At 47.9% G+C, this 21,139-nt stretch overlaps 1 protein-coding gene across 1 annotated transcript; it reads left to right on the plus strand.

The window, feature by feature from the left end:
• The first annotated feature begins 17,633 nt into the window (after positions 1-17,633).
• On the plus strand, positions 17,634-19,278 carry ALDH1B1 (aldehyde dehydrogenase 1 family member B1). The gene is given in 2 exon segments (XM_007456016.1): positions 17,634-18,058; positions 18,102-19,278. Coding segments are annotated over 2 exon segments (1,602 nt in total).
• Positions 19,279-21,139: the final 1,861 nt, after the last annotated feature.

Here is a 21,139-nt window from a genome sequence, read left to right on the forward strand (position 1 = left end):
GAGATTTGAGCCATTTGTTGGAGCCAGTCCTGGGCTCCCCCGCAGAAGAGATGTAGGAAATCCTCCTGTTTAACCCTCAGCTGCTCTGTCGCTTGAATTCTCTCCACCAGAGAGGTTGAAGACAGGTGGTCACCAGTCAAATCTGTATGTTGTTTCGCTTGCAAAGGGTGTTAAAAATTTGTAGTTAATATTTTAAAACAGGGAGATGTGGGGCAACTGGAACTCTCATCCACAGCTACTGGGGTGTAAATGAGAACAACCTCTTTGGAAAGCTGGTGGACATTTATCTGCTAAAAGCTGAATACCTGCATGCAATGCATGCCCAGAGGCCCAGCAATTCCTCTTCTCATTGCATCTGGGCACCAGAAGACACGCGCTGTTCAAAGTAGCACAATATGTAATTGACCCAAATTGGAAACAACCCAAAAGCCCATGAAGAGTAGAGTGAATGAATAAATTGTGGTATATTCACACAAAGGAATACTATACAGCAGTGAGGATGAAATAACAGCTACATGACTCAATCTCTCATGATGTTGAGGGACAAACACTAGATGCAATGTCCTATGATTCCCATTAATAGAGTTCCATTTTTGTAAAGTTTAAAAACAGGATAAACTGGTTTATGGTGTCAGAAGTCAGGACAATGGTTACCTTTAGGGAGGGTCACTGGAAGGGGCACTGGCTAGGGTGAGGGTGGCTGGGCCCTCATAATATTTTGTTTCTTGATGTTGATGCTGCGCTCACAGGTACATTCATCTTGTGAAAGTTCCTCAAGCTGTACACTTGTGATGTATGTATCCGCTTTTCTGTTTGTGCATTATCCTTCAATAAAAAGTTGGGTTTTTTTTTAAGCAGTACAGCTTAAAAAAAAAAAAAAAAAGAGGGAGGTTGTTTATAACTACCCAAGTTTTCTGCTTCTTTGGAAAGTAGGAAACTCTGACCACTCTGGCTTGTGACCCAGCCTGGCTGTCCCAGTGAGAGTGTGTGGGATGCCTGCTGACCACAGTCCTCACCACTTTGTTCCCTGTCCTGAGACAGAGGACTAGTTACTGTATATCAAAACAGTTGCAGCGTTATTCTTCTTAGAGTAGAGAAGTATTTGCATCTACCAAAAATAGAACAGAAAGAAAGACAGAAGGAAAGACAAAAAGAAAGAAAGAGAGAAAGAAGGAAAGCAAGCATGCAAGCAGGCTAAGAGGGCCACATGATCTCAGAAAAAAATTGGGAGAGATGATTCTTGTTTGGCCCGCTACATGTTTTTTTTTTTTTTTTTGCAGTACGTGGGCCTCTCACTGTTGTGGCCTCTCCCATTGCGGAGCACAGGCTCCGGACGCACAGGCTCAGCGGCCATGGCTCACGGGCCCAGCCGCTCCGCGGCATGTGGGATCTTCCCGGACCGGGGCATGAACCCGTGTCCCCTGCATCGGCAGGCGGACTCAACCACTGTGCCACCAGGGAAGCCCCCTCTACATGTTTAATATACAAACCTACTTCACTCTTGGCAGGTCATTTGCCTGGCCCCTGGATGCATTTCAGTTTGCAGCCCTTGCTCTACAATCACCCCTGCCAATGTCTGGCCTCTGTTTGCATACCCTGATGACAGGGAACTCATTCCCTGTCAAGGCAGTGCTTTCCATTATGGGGCAGTTCTGGTTGGAAAGTTCTTCCTCAAGCTGACCTGAAATCTGCGAGTCTCAGACTGCGATGCCTGGATGAGACTTGGGAGATTTCCCAGCCAGAAGTCCTCAGCCTTTTTTGTCCCCAGAGGCCCCTGTCATTACCCATTCCCTCAGGCTCTTTGCTGGGATCTATTGTGTGTACCTCTCAAGCTGAGTTTATTAAGTACTCACCTGAGAGGACATATTTCCAAGCAATAGTGTCCTCTGGAATTTTTTAACTCTGAAAAGCCTTTAACTGGGAGCCGCTGGTCTAGTCTAGCCCCCGGGCTTTGCAGGTGAACAGCAGATGTCCAGAGAGGAGAAGAAAAGTCCAAGGACACATGGTGAGAATGCCTTAGCAGATACAGCTCTCTGACCACTCCAAACCCTAATTGGTCACTGGGGTTTTCATGCAGCCTGACCCAGGCAGAGAGCAGAGGGAAATGGGAAAGGGACAAAGGAGGGGTAAACTTTGGTGAAGAGAAGAGGAATGACACAAAGGTAAATCCAGGGCAGTTTGTGCCTCTCTCCAAGGCAGAGAGTGCCAGGAGGGAGGCCAAGTGCACTGGGCAAGGGGCAGTGGATCTGGGGGCACAGGCTGGATGGGAGATGAGCGGGCATATGAAGAGAGGGAAGATTCCATCACAAGCTTACTTACCCAAGCTTCATGCTCCCTCACTCACTCTGAGCCACCCGTTCCCAAACCCTCCCTCCCCTCCATGCTCTTCCCATCTCCAGGCCTTTGGTCCCAATGGCCCTTGGGCTGTTCCCTCCTCTCTCCTCTGCTGCTCAAATGGATCACTGACGAACACAATGCTGGACTTGGCTGTGCCCTTGGGTGTGCTGGTCACACTCCACAGTCGTGGTTCTCATAGTCCTTACCGTGGCCCTGCAGAATGAGTATAGTTATTTCTAACTTACAGACAAGAAAACTGAGGCTCAGAAAAGGTACATTTTTTAATTTTAGGGACCCCTAAAAAATGAAGTGGGGAAATGAGACTGGGACCCCAGGTCTTCAGGCTTCAAGGTCAGTGTTCTTTCAACTACACTTCACCACTGTGCCTTTCATGTGAAAAATATTCCAAACCACGGGGTCTCGTATATTCATAGAAAACAAAACTGGATAGAAACATCCAAAAATGGGAATAGTGGTTATCACTGGTTGATTTTTATCCTTTTCACTCCAATATTTTCAGTTCAATCCATTTTTTTTTTTTTACAATGAACATGAATTGTTTCTATAATCAGAAAAAAAACCCAAAAAACATTAGAAGTTAAATCATTCTCATCTCCCCAAAGCCCAGCTTGGTTTAGAAGGAGAGCTCCCTGGAGATTAGCAGCTCTGTCCTCTAAACCTTAGTAGTTGTGTCCTGCAGTCCTTGCTATGGACTGAATTGTGTCCACCCAAAATGCATATGTTGAAGCCCTAACTCCCAGTAAGACTGTATTTGGAGATAGGGCCTATAAGGAGGTAATTAAGGTTAAATAAGATCATATGGGTTGGACCCTGATCCAATAGGATTAGTATTCTTATAAGAAGAGAGCTTTCTTTCTCTGCCCACCATGTGAGGACACAGCCAGGAAGTGGCTGTCTGGAGGCCAGGAAGAGTGTTCTCACCAGAAACTAACTCTTGGCCTCTAGCCCCCAGAAACATGAGAAAATAAATTTCTGTTAATTTAGCCATTCAGTTTGTGGTATTTTGTTATGGTAGCCCAAGCAGAATGAGACACCCCTTCAACAGCAGAGGGGAGTGGGCCTGGAGCAGGGGTTAGGGTACTCACGAGGCTCCCCAGGGGTGCTTAGGTGTTTGTGGAGGACACAGACTACCAGATTAGCCCCCATCCCCAGGATTTCAAGTGGGCATGTCGGAGGATGAGCCCAAACAGTTTCAGGTCCTAATCCCTGGAATCTGTATTATTTTAGTTGGGAAAAGGGACTTTGTAGATGTGATTAAGTTAAGGATCTTAAAATAAGGAGATTATCTTGCATTATCCAGGTAGGCCCTAAATGCAGTCAATCACAAGTATCCTTACAAAAGAGAAGCAGATAATATGCTGCTGACTTTGAAGATGGGGGAAGGGGCCCCGTGAGCCAAGGTATGCAAGAAAAGTTATTCTAGAAACTGAAAAAGGCAAGGAAATGGATTTTCTCTTAGAGCCTCTGCCCTGTGCTCAGGAAGGAGTATGGCCCTGACACCTTGATTTTCTTTTTTTTTTTGACACCTTGATTTTCGTCAGTGAAACTGATTTCAGACTTCTGACTTCCAGAATCATAAGAGAGTAAATGTGCATTGTTTCAAACCACAAGTTTGTGGTAATTTGTTACAGCAGCAATAGCAAACCAACACACAGTGTCATATCCATTTGGTACAACCAGGAATGTTTAGAGCAGGAAATAAGTATCACCTCTGGTTCCAGAGCTGTAAATGCTAGAGGTTTCAGGCTCACATATGCCTTTGTTGTTAAGGGGAGAAGGAACTTCCTCAAAGCCCCAGTTCCTCTGAGAGAGCATGACTGACACTGATTTCCGGAATGTTCAAGTGAGTCTGGGTGAGTTGTACATCCTGGGTTAGAATCCACCACTCATTAGCTGGGTGACCTTGAGCAAATTATGCAACCCGATCTTTTCTTCTGATTCTGACTACACATTAGAATCACCCTGAGCATTTCAAACCATACCTGTGGCCAGTCCCTATCCTTAGAGGCTCTGATTTAAGTGGTCTGGGGTGAGGCTTGGGCATCAGTGTTTTGTTTCGCTTTTAATGGATTGTTTTGGGCCGTGCCACACGGCTTGTGAGATCTTAGTTCCCCAACCAGAGATTGAACCCATGCCCTCGGCAGTGAAAGCACAGAGTCCTAACCACTGGACCGCCAGGGAAGTCCCAGTATCAGTGTTTCTATAAGCCCCCTGGTGATTATAACATAGAGCCAGACTGAGCAACCCCTCTCTAAATCTGTTCCTCCTCCAAGATAGAAATCATAGTTAGGTACATATCACATGGGTGTGAGGAGCCCGAAATGAGGTAATCCATGTTAAGTGTTCAGCACACAGTAATCCCTCAGTAAATATTAATTATTATTATACTTCAATCTAGACAGGTGGATCATCTTTCATCATCATCATCTTTCAGTGTCCCCTACTCTATCCCTTTTCAAAATTTTCAGGATAAATAGATCACTAACATGTAGATCACTAACATGGTGACATTTTCAGGTACACTTAAACCAAGCACTTCAAACTCCAGGGAGACATAGACGCGGTCTAATCAGAGGTCTCTCTGGCTTTGTGGGAATCCAGTGACACACAGGGCAGTGTCACCTAGGTGAGTGTCTCGCTCCCAGCATTGCCTTAAGGTTGCAAGAAATGACCCATTTATAAATATTCTGGATGGAAAGGACCTGTCTGGCAAGCAGACCAGTATTTTTAAAAAATCCTTCAGGTTTTAAGACCAAGAGCTTGATTTACAATGGACTCAAGGGCTGCCTCGAAGGGGTGGCTTCGAGTTTTCAAAAATAATTGCTTGTCTTCTTCTGTGCTCCTCAGAGCTCTTCAGGCAGAGGGAGAAACAGTTTCCTAACTGGAGAGAGCTTTGGGAATGGAACCCAGCGGCTACAAGCCCTGGGAGCAGGAATCAGGGAACAAGCAAGGGCAGACCCAGGTTTTGTGGGGTGAGGCGCTCTCTGCCACACCTGGGGCTCTGGGAAGCAGAACCGATGATGGTGATTATAAAGAGATAATGATTAAACAGGTTTGCAAACGTTGCTTGGTGAATAAACCACCTGCCCCAGTATAGCTGTTCCTTTGTCCCCGCTTGAGGTCTGAGATGGGTTGAGGTGGAAGGCAACCTGAGATTTCAGCTGGAAGATTGTTCTGCCCCCTACTTTCCCCTCCTCTTTGTTTTGTTTTTGCTTGAAAACAAGATTGAATTATCCTTTTTTCCCCACTGGGTGTTACAAGTCAGGAAGCCTGTTAAATAAACATGCCTATTAAAGGCACTGATCTGTCCCCAGCATGCAGTTAATTGCAGCTCCAAGGCCACAGATGCAGTGGCTTTCGGATGTGGAGGCTGCCTCTTGGTGCTACTCTACCCTGCCCTGGCCTGCTGCGGTCTCCTTGCCTGGCTCGGGGTAAGTCCCTGTCCCTCTCTGGGATCCAGTCTCCTGTCCCATATAATCAGGGTGACAATACTATGAATTCATAGTCAACCCATCGCAGTGATAAACCCCTCTGACGCGAGCCCTAAATGACAAAGCAGGACTCATTTTCAGCTGAAAAGCACTAGTATTGCTGTATGGGTACTTTAATATCAAATGATCACCTACTACTTTGTAAGCAGCCGATGTCTAAGCCCCCAAGAGCCCACCTCCACTCTGACCTCCCAGCCCCTGCCCTGGGACCCCGCCCCACCCCAAACCTCCCCATGATTCAGCATCTAGAGAAATAATGCCTGGCCTAGTGAGGGGGACCCAAGGACTGGCCATAGAAAAATTACAGCCAGGCTCACGTACATTGTCAGTGCTGGATGTTCTGTTAGTTAACATTTTGAATAGCATGCCTGGGCCCCTCCACGGACTCAAGCACTTCCCAGTCTTGATATTGTCTCTCTGAGGAGCCTCTCCCACTCTTTGCATCCCAGGGTGGGGCCCAGCTTGTGGAAGAACCTGAGTGCAGCTGGGAATGAAGCCACCTCCCAGCCAGGGACCCGTGATCTGTCTACCCACCCTCCTTTCTGGCAGGTCATCTGGTCCAAAAAGTTGGCCTTGAGAGGACAGAGCAGGCCAGCTGTCCTCCAGCCCCATGGAGGACTCTCACCAGACCAGGTAGAGGCGACGCTCCCTGGTTCCTGCCCCTGAGTCACTTTACACTGCCCCTTCCTCATGAATATTCCCAGACCCCTCCACCCAGGGGCATAGCTGGGAAGGACCATGGAGCTACAGAGACCCCTGGAACTGCCTCAGGGGTCATCAGGGTGTGGGGGTCTAGCAAGCTACTCCTCTTTACCTGGCTTGACATTGGCGTTTTGTATAAAATTTCCCCTCAGTGTGTGGACCGTTAGGCCCAGAGGGCACATAGTGAGGCAGGCCTCTAGCCTCCCCAGCCTGGGGCTCTGCCCACTGCATCTCATGTCCTCTCTCCTCTGTGGTTCCATTGTCCTCATTGTGCACACACATCACTCTGTTCTGGGGAAGGAATATTCCATGATCCATACATAATCCATATGAACAGATGTACAATGGGAAACACCTTCCTTATTCCAATTTCACCAACCTGCAACTAATGCCTTAATCAGCCTATCTGAGAAGTTTGTTTAAATACCACACCTGACACCAGGTGAACAGTAAATAAGACTGTGGCACCTGTGGGTTCTTATTATGGTTGCTGGTCCAACCCCCTCCTCCCCATGGATTCCCTGAAGGAACTAGAGAAGCCCTTTTGCCTCTCTGGGCCTCAGTCTCCCCATCTGTACAATGGTGAGGTTGAAGCTCTAACAGCCCCCTTGTTCCCTGATCTGTCCCTGATTCTATAAGGCCAGGGGCAGGATTAGCTGTCATGGGCATCCTCTCTGCTAGGGGCTGCTCCTCCTGGATGGCACACTGAGGCAGATACATGGCAGGATCTTTAGAATCAGATTTGGAGAGGAGAGACTCAACCTGGGTCAGTCACCTCCAGTAGCTTGTGGGGTGCGTAAAAGAGTGGCATTCAAATTCAAACTTTGCAATTCCAGATGTACTACTTACTAGTGAATCATTTTCTCCTCACAGCCTCAGTGTCCTTAGCTGTCAATGAAATTGATAACACTTGTCTTCACAGCAGAAGGGTCTGTAGACTCCTAGTTATCCCATGTCTTGTCTTTCCACAGTCACAGAAATGGAAGCCCTCAAAATGACCACCCAAAATAAAAACTACTTTCCCAGCCTCCTTTGCAGCTAGTTGTACCATGTGACTAAGTTCTCGTCAGTGGGATGAAAGTATAAGTGTTTGGGGGCAGCTTTGGGGGCCCTTCCTTTAAGCAGCTGGCATGCATTCTTTGCCTTTTTGTCTTCGTCCCTCCCTCCATCCTGCCGCCTGAAATCTGGATGTGGTAGCTACCATTTTGAACGATGAAGACAATGCTTACTGCTAAGATTGACCAAATCATGAATTGGAAGGGGCAGATATCCTTGAGGATCATTTATCACCTTCCTAGACTCTTACCTCTGGGCTTACTTTACTTATTTAGAGAAATCAACTCCCATTTTGCCACTGTTATTAGAATTTCTGTCACTCAGAGCTAAACCTAATCCTCACTCACTGCCATGGGATCTGATGAAATTAGAAGGTTCTCTCTAACCAAGGCACCCTCCTGCCTTAAAGTCCTTCTGTGCCTTCTCAGGATAACATTGAAACTCCTTAGCATGACATTTAAGGCCCTTCGTGATTTGTCCCCTCTAACCCCTCCAGCCTTGGCTCTCTCACTGCTCCCCACCCTGCGCATCATACCGCAGGCACCGTCCAGCAGGAGCTACTCACTGCTCCCCGACACCAAGCCACCACTCACCTCTGGCCTTTAGCACATGCAACTCTGTCTTCCAGGAGGCTTTCTATCCTGTTCTGTTGATCTATATTTCTGTTTTTGTGCTGGTACCATACTGTCTTGATTACTGTAGCTTTGTAGTATAGTCTGAAGTCAGGGAGCTTGCTTCCTCCAGCTCCATTTTTCCTTCTCAACATTGCTTTGGCTATTTGGGGTCTTTTGTGTTTCCATACAAATTGTGAAAATTTTTGTTCTAGTTCTGCGAAAAATGCCATTGGTAGTTTGATAGGGATTACATTGAATCTGTAGAATGCTTTGGGTAATATAGTTATTTTCACAATGTTGATTCTTCCAATCCAAGAACATGGTATATCTCTCTATCTGTTTGTATCATCTTTAATTTCTTTCATCACTGTCTTATACTTTTCTGCATACAGGGCTTTTGTCTCCTTAGGTAGGTTTATTCCTACCTATTCTGTTTGTTGCAATGGTAAATGGGAGTGTTTCCTTAATTTCTCTTTCAGATTTTTCATCATTAGTATATAGGAATGCAAGAGATTTCTGTGCATTAATTTTGTATCTTGCTACTTTACCAAATTCATTGATTAGCTCTAGTAGTTTTCTGGTAGCATCGTTACGATTTTGTATGTATATAGTATCATGTCATCTGCAAACAGTGACAGTTTGACTTCTTCTTTTCTGATTTGGATTGCTTTAATTTCTTTTTCTTCTCTGATTGCTGTGGCTAAAACTTCCAAAACTATGTTGAATAATACTGGTGACATTGGGCAACCTTGTCTTGCTCCTGAACATAGTAGAAATAGTTTCAGTATTTCCAAGTATCACCTCCTCCAGGAAGCCTCCCAGACCTTCGCGGGCTTTGTTTTGCTCCGTTTCTTGTTTCTCTTTCCTCCACGGCGTGAGAGACGCACACCAGTTTCTGTGTCTGTCTGCCTCCCCAGTCTGTGGGTGGCCTGAGGATGGGGATGGTGTCTGGTTCATCTGTGCACTGCCAGGGCCTCGGTGACAGGGTTGTCAGTAACAGGAGCTGAGTGAGGGAGGGATAATGGGTGGCAGATGCTTGCCAATGTGGAAACTGCTGGGCCTGGTGAGGGCTGTGCTGAGGAAATAGTCTTTGAAGCAGAGAGAACTGACTTGAGACAGAGGTGAAAGTCAAGGGCATCCTGAGCAGCTGCTCATCCCTGCTGCCCTACTCTGGTCACCTAGGGGCTGGATACTGCTGGATCCAAGACACCCTGGTGCATTCGTTGGCAGATCTGCACTATGTGTCATTAGCGGTGGGGCAGCATTTCAGGATCACTCAATCAGAAAGTGTGTGAAGATACACTTGGCCCCTGCCAACACTTTGCACTTCAACCGTTGCCTCATTATGGCCCAGAACCAGCGAAGATAACAGGAAGGGAAGGTCAGTTGAATGGGTTTCATAAGTAACATGCATTTGGAGTCCAAAGTTTGTGGTCCAAGGACTCTGCTAACAGTGAACATTATTTAGCAGCTTTACTAGAACTTTCTGGGCCCCTGATCACCTAATGGCCCTTTTGTTCATCTCATATCCCCTCCTTTTATAGTGGAGAAGACCAAGGCCAAGAGAGAGGAAGTTGCCCAAGGTCACAGGGAGAGGCTGGTGAAGGGACCAGGAGCCAGGCTCTCACTCCAACCCTCATGCCCTTTGCACAACCCTTGCCCGTTCTGTGATTGCTGTCCAATAATTAACTGTGGATTTAGAAAGACATGGGCTCCTTGGAGCCATTCATGAGGGTCATAAAGGGACAGATCCATTATACAGAGTCTTTGAACCAGGAAGATACATCCTATTGATGTGGTAACATAATCTTTTCTTATTTTTTTAAAACTTTTATTATGAACAAGTTTAAATATACACAAAAATGAGAGAGAGAGAGAGAGAGAGAGAGGGAGAGAGTATAATGAATCCTGTGTGCCCATCAGCAGCCAGCTTAATAATTATCAATGCCTGCTGTTCTTGGTAACATAACTTTTCCCCAGGAAACTCGAGGAGATACGTGCTCCAACCAGTATGATCTTTTCAAATTGCAAACGGGATCGGGATCGTGTTAACTGACCTCCTTCTTCCTCAAAAGCCTAATAGGATCCTCTGCTGTCGAAAAGAAGACAGAGCAGGGCTCCCACCGTGCCCTAGACAGCCTATCTCTGGACTTCTTTTAAGTGAGGGAAAGATACACTTCCCTTTTCTTTAAGCCACTTTTATTTTGGGTATCCTCTTACGTCAGTAGTTCACAAGTGTAGCTACATATTAGAATCAACAGAGGAATTTCAAAACAAAACAAAATGAAACAACAATAAAAACCAGACAACGCAGTACAACACAGGGAATTCCAATTCAGTTGATCTGGAGTGTTTCTCAGGCATCAGTGTTTTAAAAAGCTTTCCAGGTGATGCTAACACACAGACACAGTTGAGAACCTCTGTGTAATCATATGTGTCTGAACTGATTCTGGTACATGGCTCAGCTGAAAGGTCGTCCTCTCCCAGGACGTCCCAGGAGGAGGAGATCTGGACTCCCTCTTTGAGCTTCTGCAGAGCGGGGTGCTAATCTCTATTAGGGGTACATGGCAGTTTATTTTTACTTTATTTTTATAAATTTGTTTATTTATTTATTTTTTGGCTGTGTTGGGTCTTCGTTGCTGCACACAGGCTTTCTTTAGTTGCGGTGAGCAGGGGCTACTCTTTGTTGTGGTGCGCGAGCTTCTCATTGTGGTGGCTTCTCTTGTTGCAGAGCACGGGCTCTAGAGCGCAGGCTCAGTAGTTGTGCACGGGCTAAGTTGCTCTGCAGCATGTGGGATCTTCCCAGACCAGGGCTCGAACCCGTGTCCCCTGCACTGGCAGGCAGATTCTTAACCACTGCACCACCAGGGAAGCCCTATATGGCAGTTTAGTGCATTCATTTTGTTTGGGTCAGTCTCTCTGCTGTCTCCAGGTGGTACCATGTGTGCCTGGGCCAGGGCTCAGAGTTCTTAACTGGGCCTCCAAAATTCTGCATGGCCCACCCCGTCAGCCTCTTCCAGAACCATTCACCCCTTTGCGCTTCCCACTTCTGCCCACTTGTCTTTTCCCAGTTCTTTGAATGTATCTTGACCCCTCCCACCTCCAGGCCTGGGCACACGCCTGTCCCTATTACCTGCAATTTAACCTGCCTCTTCATTAAGTTGGGCCCTATTGTCTTTCAGATCTCATCCTCTACCCTTGCTACTCAGAGCGTGGGCTTGGCACTAGCAGCATTGGCATCACTGGGCAACTTAGACACGCAGAACAGAAGGCATTTATAGTTAACAAGGTTTAACAAGGTCTCCCAAATATGTAGAATGCTATGATGGGTAGTCTGACTCAAAAATATGATTGGGGTGAAGGCAGGAGAAGGGGGTGCTGTTTTTAGAAGAAAGGAATGTTGGGCAGACAAAAGAAATGATGTCCACCGTAATTATGGAGTGTCTACACAACAGAATACTGTCGACCACCTGGCCTGCTCCAGCTAGGCCAGAGGCCATAATCCCAAATGCCTACAAGGCCTATAGATTGAGTGAATCAATGTATTAGTTTCCATTTGTTAGCTGTAACAAATTATCACAAACTTAGTAGCTTAAAACAACACAAACTTTATCTTGAGTTCTGTGGGCTCAGAAGTCTGAAATGAGTGTCACTGGGCAAAATTAAGGTGTTGGCAGAGACCCATGTTCCTTCTGCAGACACTAGGGGAGAATTGTTCCCTTGCCTTTCCCAGCCACTTGCATTCTTTGGCTTGTGGCTGCATCACTCCAACCTCTGCTTCCATCATCGTATCTTCTCTGATGTTGACATTCCCGTCTCCCTTTGATGAGGACCCTTGTGATTACATTGGACCCACCCATATGATCCAGGATCATCTCCCTACTTCAGGATTCTTAACTGCAGACGCCCATGTGCTGCCACAACATCTGTTTCCATCCCAGTGTTATTTGTGTGTTTGTGTGAGAGTCTGGATTCTAGTCGGAACTCAGACACTCATTCTCCCGTGTGACATTGGGCAAGTCCCTCTCCCTTTCTGGATTTTAGTTTCCTCAACCATGAACTGAGGTGCAGAGGGAGGGAACGAACAAGGAAGCCAGGCAGGTGGGAGGGAAACAGTTTTTGGTAAAGACTCAGGGCTGCTTTGGTTCGACAACATTCAGACTTAGTTCATGTTCACAGACTGTAAATTTAGCAGAGTGTAGAGGTTCACGTAGGAGAAAAAGAGGGGGGGCGGTATATTTTGGGTTGCTTTTACATGCATCTTTATTTTTAAACTTCCATTTCTTGCACCTCCCTTGGTGTCTTGACCCCGTCTTCCATCTTCTGTTCAAATGCAGAGAATGGAGGCACCTGCTATGTTCATTGTAGAATCAATGCCCAGGGAAGCTGGCATGTCTTTTTGTTTGGAATCTGTCTGATCCATTCATTATCTCAGAGCCTGGAATCTTCTCCAGCAACTTCCTAGACATCCAAGGCTTCAAAACCCTGAAAGATAGATATAGCTTCTCTTTCCCCACCAGGCCAGTGTAAACACATCCCTGGGTGACATTCTTTGCTGACAGTGACCTGACTATGGCTTGTGTTATCTCATCATTCCCCTTCAATCCTTTCAGTCCAAACACTCACAGTGGCTCCAGGCCCAACTTGCATTCTAGAGGCCTGGATCATTTTTTGCCAATTAAAAAGCTGAATCTAAAACATTCCTTCTGCAGAAATAATCTGTGCATTTTACCCTGAGCCATTGCACATTCATCCGTCTCTCTAAACCATAAATGTCAAGCACTGTGGAAGGTTTTAAGTTTAAAAATTTTTGGATGCTTTTACAAATGCCTTGCAACAGGACTACCTTCTGGTGCCAGCCACAGCTTATGAAGTGTCAAGGGTGGGTCTTCTGGATGGACTCTAGATACAGACAAAGCATTCACTTGATAAGTCCCTTTCTGAAAACCACCCATGATGGAGTCATAGAATCTCAAAGACCACTTAGGCTGCTGCTTCCCAAATATAGTTGTGCATCAGAAGCATATGGGGAACTTCAAAAATTCCTGGATCACAACCAACATCTAATAATTTAGAATCTCTGAAGGTAAGCCCAGGGAGATTATAAAGCTTTGCTTTTTTTTTTTAATGCTCCCCAGGCAATCCTGATGCACAGCTACATTTGGGAACCACTGGTCTAGTTCAGTTCTTATCTGGTATTCTCCTCTATAGGATTTTGCCAAGTGGTTTTATATCCCTCCTTGTACTCCCCCAGTGATGGGGGGCTCACTGCCTTTCAAGGCAGCCCCTCCCACCCATCCTTAGCCAGCTCTGTTTTGTCATGAAGTTCTTCCTCTGACCCCGTTAACTCCCCCTCATAGGTCTGGCTCAGTCTTCTAGGGCCCCACAGACTACGTCTGTTTTTACCCTTTGGAGATTTGGAGGGTGAAATCCTGTCCCTTGAGCTCTGAGGGGTGGATACGCCCAGTTCCTTCAGCTGCTCCTCACAGGACGCAGCCTCTCCCAAGGGGTCACTTCTTGTTTGCTGCTGGCCTCTCACACCTGCCACAGCTTTCCAAGTGGTCTGACCATATGAAGACTGATACTTGCTTTGTCATAGACTCACTGCCTCTATCAATGAGGCCTGTTAATAGTTGACCAAATAATCCTTAAGTTAATCTACCAAGGAGTGCCATGCCAAGTGCCCAAGGGGTGCTAGGCTGGCCATGTGCTGTGTGGGAGGCAGAAGGGGTTTTGCAAGGGGCCACATGGTTGCTGGGAAAACATGAACATAGATGTGGCAAGACACAAGATGTAGTGCTTTTAGTGAAGAACTAAATTTTGCCTCAAGGACTGTGAACATCCTAAGGATGACATGGTAACAAAAGATTGCATAGAGATGTAGCTTAAGAAAAGAATCATGTGAATTAGTCAGGTTCAACAGGAAAATGTCAATACTCTAAATATGTGGAGAGGTAAAGAGTTAATACAGACATTGGGTGCTGACAGAATTGCTGGAAGTGCCAGAGGGAGGGAGAATCAGGGAGGACTCGACCTTCAGGACTGATGCCCAGAACGAGATAGATGTGGCCCACCAGCATTGTTACTATCTGAGGCCACCTCTGGAGCTATTTAGCTGAAGACACACCCCTGCTGCCATGATTCAAAGAGCAAGGGAACAGGTAGCTGGAGTCAAGGAGCTGCAGTTGCAGTGGCCACCCCACACCCAGGAAGCTGGAGAAGGATGCAGAAAATCCTCATGTTTCTGCCATCATGCTAGTGATGACCCAAGGGGACAGGACAATACCCCCCACCTTCCACATGTGACAGGGGTACTGCTAATCGGCACCACTGAGTTCACATCCAGAACTCTAGCTGCAAACAAGGCTGGGAAACAGCTTGTAGCTTCCCAACGTCTCCAACCAGAAGGAGGGTGCAGTGTAAGTGAAGTGACTGAGAGATGCAGGTTCTGGATTTAGCTTCCTTTATGGCAACAACAAGGTGGAGACAATCTAAATGTCCATCAACAAGCCACCCTACCATGGAATTTTACACCACCCCGGAGAGGATGATGTTGTCTTTTAATTTTAGTGACATGAGAAAAGGTTCATAATAAATTGCTGTTTAAAAAAAAAAAAGTTAGCAAAATAGAGATCTCCATACGATTTCATTTTTATTAAAAGAATTTTTGAAAAATGCAGAGGAAAAAATACCAGCAAGATGAATGGCAACTTTGGGGTGAAAGGATTGAAAGTAATATGTTTTCTTCTTGTATCCTTTTCTGTGTTTTCCAAGCTTTCTACATTGCACATATACTCTTTATGTCCTTTAAAAAAAATGCAGCTTTTAAAAACACAAATATAAAATCAACTGGGAAAAAGAGCAGAGAGAGTGGAAGACAGTCAAGGAAAAAACTGAGAGAGAGGGGAGACCCAGAAGGGGTTAAGGAGAAGTTCAAATGATGGTAACCTAACAAGGCGCATGTGTTGCGAGAGAGAAAGGAAAAATAGAATTGGGGTCAGTCTTCGATTGATGTGTGACCTGTGACCTCCTACCCATTCGGGCCTTAGGACTCCAGCTCTGAGCGGCGATGCGAGAGGAGAGCGCTGGCGTGTTGCGGGATACCCCCTGGGTAGGGGGCGCTGGGACGTGGGAAAGGTGGGGCGCTCCCCGCACCCAGCCCCATCACCCCAGTCCCAGCAGCCCCAACACGCCTGCGCCCGGAGGGAGGAGCTGCCTTAGCAGCGGGGCTGGAAGTCGGCGGCGCGCAGGCGGAGCCTCATTGGTGGCTGAGCCCCGCCACTGCGCGGAGGCGGGGCCTGCGGCAAGCGCCCAGCTAGACCTGTGAGAATCCGAACCTGCCCCCGAGCGCGAGCGCCAGCCTGCTGCAGGTAACTGGAGCCCTTCCCACTCGGCCCCCCGGGCAGGCCGCAGCTCCCCTTCCTACAGTGGAGGCTTCCTCTCTGGGTCTTGGCTTCCCCACGTGGGGGCCGGCCTTTCTGCCCCAGAGGCGTGCACTGTAGGAACCCATTCACGCCTCCCACCCCTCCTTATGTACCCGGGTCCCGGGGTGGCGCCATATCGCCCCGTGGACTCACACCCTCGAAACCTTCCCGGTTAGCTCGGCCTCATCGCTCCCGCCCACCGGGCCTACTGGGCCCCTGACTGGTAGCCGAGAGGCCAGGACACGCACTCCCTCCCCGCAGAAAGGGTGAGGTGGGAGCCACCCGGTCCTCGATGACCCAGAAGGTCCGGTCCTTGGCACATTGGGCGCTAATAGTGGGAACTGTAAGAAATTGTCCGTAGTACGGAAGAAACACAAAGCTAGGGCTGTGGGAATCCAGCCTGAGGCTCCTATTCTTAATTGCTGTGTGTCCCCAGTGAGTCCCAGAACCTCTCTGATCCCCAGCTTTCTTCCACAATGAGGGTCATCAGGGCTGCTGGAAGCCTCGGTGAGTTAACTACTGAGAAGGTGGCCTAGAAACTGCAAAGCATGGTGTGCTTTGAGCAGTCCTCTTCCCATATGCAGGTGGAGGCCCAATGCACACCCCACGTAGGCCTCTAGAGTAGAAACAGCCTTGGCTGGGCATGAAAGCAGGCTTGCCAGCCTTGGTTTGTGACCACCCCTCCTGCCTGTTGAACCCTTGCACCACCACCCCATGGATTAGTGACCCCGCATCCCACTTATCCTGACCTCCCCTGGGACCCCTCCTTCGTCAGACCCAGGCCTGTTGGACCCAAGGCTGCTTCTGTCCCAGCATGGGGCAGAGTCCTGAGCAGAGTGGACCTGTGTGCACCCCTGACAGTTCTGCTGGCTCAGCTTTTTCCCAAGGGATGGCTTCCTGGGCAGCACTGATTTGCGTGGGGCCAGGGACCTGGCTGGGGTCTTGTTTTCCTGGATGAGTTCTCTGCTCCTTTCCCTCCCCAGTGGCAGAGGGTGTGTGTGTGCTGGGGTAGGGCAGGTGCAATTCCTTTTGGGGGTTGGTGGGGTAAGGCTCAAGAGAGACAGCAGGAGTGGAGGAATTGATGTCCTAGCTGGAGAGTAACTGCTTTAATGAATCTAGGAAATGTATATACCATTTAAATTACATTGAATAAATTATATAGACTGTTTAAATGTTATAGTTGTTTTAATAAAGTCTACACTGTTTTCAGAGTTGTAGGCAAGAGTAAACAGAGCCTTCTTTCCAGCTGCCAGACTCACTGCACTCCTGGGAAAGCTGAAGCCGGTCCCCCAGGGGGACTGGGCTGGGCTGGTTTCTGAGGGTGCCGCCAGCTCCGAAGACCTGGGTGGGCGTGCCAGGCTTTTCATATGCACGACCCCATTCAGCATTCAACAACTCTGTCTCTGAGTCCCTTGGGTTTTTACTCTACCCGTAGGTCAGTTAAACAGCCTTAGTAAACAGCCTTTGTGGATACTTTGATGTTTCCTCTGTCTGTCATTTAATAACTACCCACTGAGCAGCTACTCTGTAGCCAGGGACATAGCAATGAATGAAACAGGAAAAAAAATCCCTGCCCTCGTGGAGCCCATTTTGTTGGAGAGAGGCAGACAATAAACATATAAGCATGTACATATACTATTTGGTATGTCAGATGGGGGAAGATAGAGCACAGTATGGGGGAGAGAGAGTCCTGGGGCTGAGGAAAGTTGCAGTTTTATAAAGGATGCTCAGGGAAGGCCTTACTAAGAAGGTGACTTTTGAGCGAAGACCCAGAAGAGGTGAAGGAGTGAGCAAGAGGCTAGATCGGACATGACAGAATTGAACCAGAGAGTTCTTCAGGGCTTCTGTAGCCCTTATGATCCATGTTTTCAGAGGTGACACCCCTTTATGCTAGAATCTTGGAACATCTGAGCTGATGGGCCTTTGGGGGACCCCTGCTCCCCTCTCCATGTTCACCCTGGCTCCTGTCCCTCTCCAGAGTGCTCAGCATGCTGCGCTTCCTGGTGCCCCGGCTCTTTCGCCTGCGCCGGCTGGCCACCCCGTACTCCTCAGCAGCAGCCCTCCCCAGCCCCATCCTGAACCCAGACATCCGCTACAACCAGCTGTTCATCAACAATGAGTGGCAAGATGCGGTCAGCAAGAAGACCTTCCCAACAGTCAGCCCTGGCACGGGGGAGGTCATCTGCCACGTGGCTGAAGGGGACCGGCCTGACGTGGATTGGGCAGTGGAAGCAGCCCGGGAGGCCTTCCAACTGGGGTCTCCATGGCGCCGGATGGATGCCTCAGAGCGGGGCCGGCTGCTGAGCCTCTCTTTGTTCTGAGGGTGGTGGGACATCAACACCGGACTGAAGGTTGCCCAGATCTTCCCCAAACCGAGATTACCCCCCCCAACCCCTCTTTTTAACCACATCAAATGTATTTATTTAATACTTTGACCCACGCTTTTTTTTTTTTTTCAATGGGAAGCCTTTCCCGGATTCTTATGTCTTGGACCTGGATGAGGTCATTAAGGTATACCAGTACTTTGCTGGCTGGGCTGACAAGTGGCATGGCAAGACCATCCCCATGGATGGCGAGCATTTCTGCTTCACCCGGCACGAGCCTATTGGCGTCTGTGGCCAGATAATCCCGTGGAATTTCCCCTTGGTCATGCAGGGCTGGAAGCTGGCCCCGGCACTTGCCACGGGCAACACTGTGGTCATGAAGGTGGCAGAGCAGACGCCCCTTTCTGCCCTGCACTTGGCCTCCCTCGTCAAAGAGGTGGGCTTTCCCCCTGGGGTGGTAAACATCATCACAGGCTATGGCCCAACAGCAGGAGCGGCCATTGCCCATCACATGGATATTGACAAAGTTGCCTTCACTGGCTCCACCGAGGTGGGCCACCTGATCCAGAAGGTGGCCGGCGATTCCAACCTCAAGAGAGTCACCCTGGAGCTGGGTGGGAAGAGCCCGAGCATTGTGTTGGCCGATGCCGACATGGACCACGCCGTGGAGCAGTGCCATGAAGCCCTGTTCTTCAACATGGGTCAGTGCTGCTGTGCCGGTTCCCGGACCTTCGTTGAAGAATCCATCTATGATGAGTTTCTCGAGAGAACTGTGGAAAAAGCTAAGCAGAGGAAAGTTGGGAACCCCTTTGAGCTGGACACCCAGCAGGGGCCCCAGGTGGACAAGGAACAGTTTGAACGAATCCTGGGCTACATCCAGCTTGGCCAGAAGGAGGGGGCAAAACTTCTGTGTGGTGGGGAGCGTGTTGGAGAGTGAGGCGTCTTCATCAAGCCCACGGTCTTTGGTGGTGTGCAGGATGACGTGAGGATTGCCAAGGAGGAGATCTTCGGGCCTGTGCAGCCTCTGTTCAAGTTCAGGAAGGTGGAGGAGGTGATTGAGAGGGCCAACAACACCAGGTATGGCTTGGCCGCTGCTGTGTTCACCCAGGACCTGGACAAAGCCATGTACTTCACACAGGCACTCCAAGCTGGGACGGTGTGGGTAAACACCTACAGCATTGTCACCTGCCACACGCCATTTGGAGGCTTTAAGGAATCTGGCAATGGGAGGGAGCTGGGGGAGGATGGGCTTAAGACCTACACAGGGGTGAAGACAGTCACCATCAAGGTTCCTCAGAAGAACTCGTAAGAACGGCTGCCAGGGAGTGCCAACTCTAGTCCCAGGATGCCAAAACCACCTACCAGTGGTTGCCAAACAGTTTTTTAGCCACAGACCCCCTTTATTTGTTCCAGATGAACACTTAGAGGGAACCTCAACAAATAAAGCAATTAAAATGAGAGCTGCTCTAGTTAAAGCAGGGATGGGGGCTGGGCTCAGAGCCCTGTCCACCTGCACTCCAGCCCCCTTGGTGGCCCTGTGTTACTTCCATGAAACCTTAGGAGTCTCTGAAAGACAGATTAAGAAACACTGATCCAGACCATGGCTCTCAGTTCTTCTTTCTGATCCAAGGACTTCCCGGTGGATTAACTGATGTCTTAGTGGGTAGACTCATCTCAGACATGGGATTGGAAGGCATTAGGAGTTTTAAGCTAGACCCCATAATCTTGGCCCCATTCTTCAGTGATGTACCCTAAAAATCAAGGCTGCTTTTCTTTTTCTAAGTACCAGTTGCTGACTGGTTTGCTTGCTTGCATTGCTTCATTTTGCTACTGATTGTCCTTAATTTGAGGGAAGGGGTAGACAGAAAATGCATTTATATAACCATTCGCTTAAAATAAGCTCAAACAGGGGCTTCCCTGGTAGCGCTGTGGTTGAGAGTCTGCCTGCCGATGCAGGGGACACGGGTTCGAGCCCTGGTCTGGGAAGATCCCACATGCCGTGGAGCAACTAAGCCCGTGCGCCACAACTACTAACCTGCGCGTCTGGAGCCTGTGCTCTGCAACAAGAGAGGCCGCAATAGTGAGAGGCCTGTGCACTGCGATGAAGAGTGGCCCCAGCTTGCCGCAACTAGAGAAAGCCCTCGCACAGAAACGAAGACCCAACACAGCCATAAATAAATAAATTAATAAAAAAATAAAAAATAAAATAAAAAAGCTCAAACAGCTCTAATGTCCATCAACTAATGAGTGGATAAAACAAAATGTTTCTATGGAATATTTCTTATACTGTTCAGCCTTAAAAAGGAAAGAAGTACTGACACATGCTACAACGTGGGTGAACCTTGAAAGCATTATGCTAAGTGAAAGAAACCAGATGTACAAGGCCACATATTGTATGATTCCATTTATATGAAATATCCAGAATAAGCAAGTCCATAGAGACAGAAAGTATCTAGTGGTTGCCAGGGGCTGGGGGAGGAGGGAATGGGGAATAGCTGCTAATGGCTATCGGATTTCTTTTGGGGAGGTTTTGAAATGTTCTGGAGTTAGTGTTGATGGTTGTACAACTTTGTGAATATACCAAAATGCACTGAATTACATACTTTAAAAGGGTGAATTTTATGATATGTGAATTAATTTCAGTTAAAAATTAAACTCACACATTCTGTTTGCAAATCAATTTTGTATCAATATTCTTTTGCTGCTGAACATTTTACAGAGTCTTGGGGATGGAAGGGACCCCGATAGTCAGAAGTCCCCTCCATAATATTTCTAGTTTTGATTTTGTTTTCTCTCACCTGAGTGACAAAGTACAACTTTAAGACCCACAGAGAAAAGTGCTGAGTCCTGCCTAGAACCAGTTTATTTCAGCTCTCATTTCAAGGCTTCTGCTGGCATTGTCCCTCCAACCCTCACCAATACACACCAGCCCTCAAGCCAGGCTCAGCATCAGGGCCATCCTGACACGCTAGGGTTTGGGGAATTTCAAACCTGAGAGTTCAGTTTGTTTGTTGTTAGTCTCACAACTCCATTCCGCAGCTGATGGGAGTGAGACCAGGTCAGCCAGACCCCAATTCAGAAACAGAATGCTGATCCTCTCTCTCCTTGTCTTCCATCTTTCTAGACCATGCTGCTCATGACTCACCATACTTTTAGGTCCACTCAGCCTT

The sequence above is a fragment of the Lipotes vexillifer genome, unplaced genomic scaffold (genome assembly GCF_000442215.2).
Source record: "Lipotes vexillifer unplaced genomic scaffold, Lipotes_vexillifer_v1.1 scaffold920, whole genome shotgun sequence".
NCBI lineage: Eukaryota > Metazoa > Chordata > Mammalia > Artiodactyla > Lipotidae > Lipotes > Lipotes vexillifer.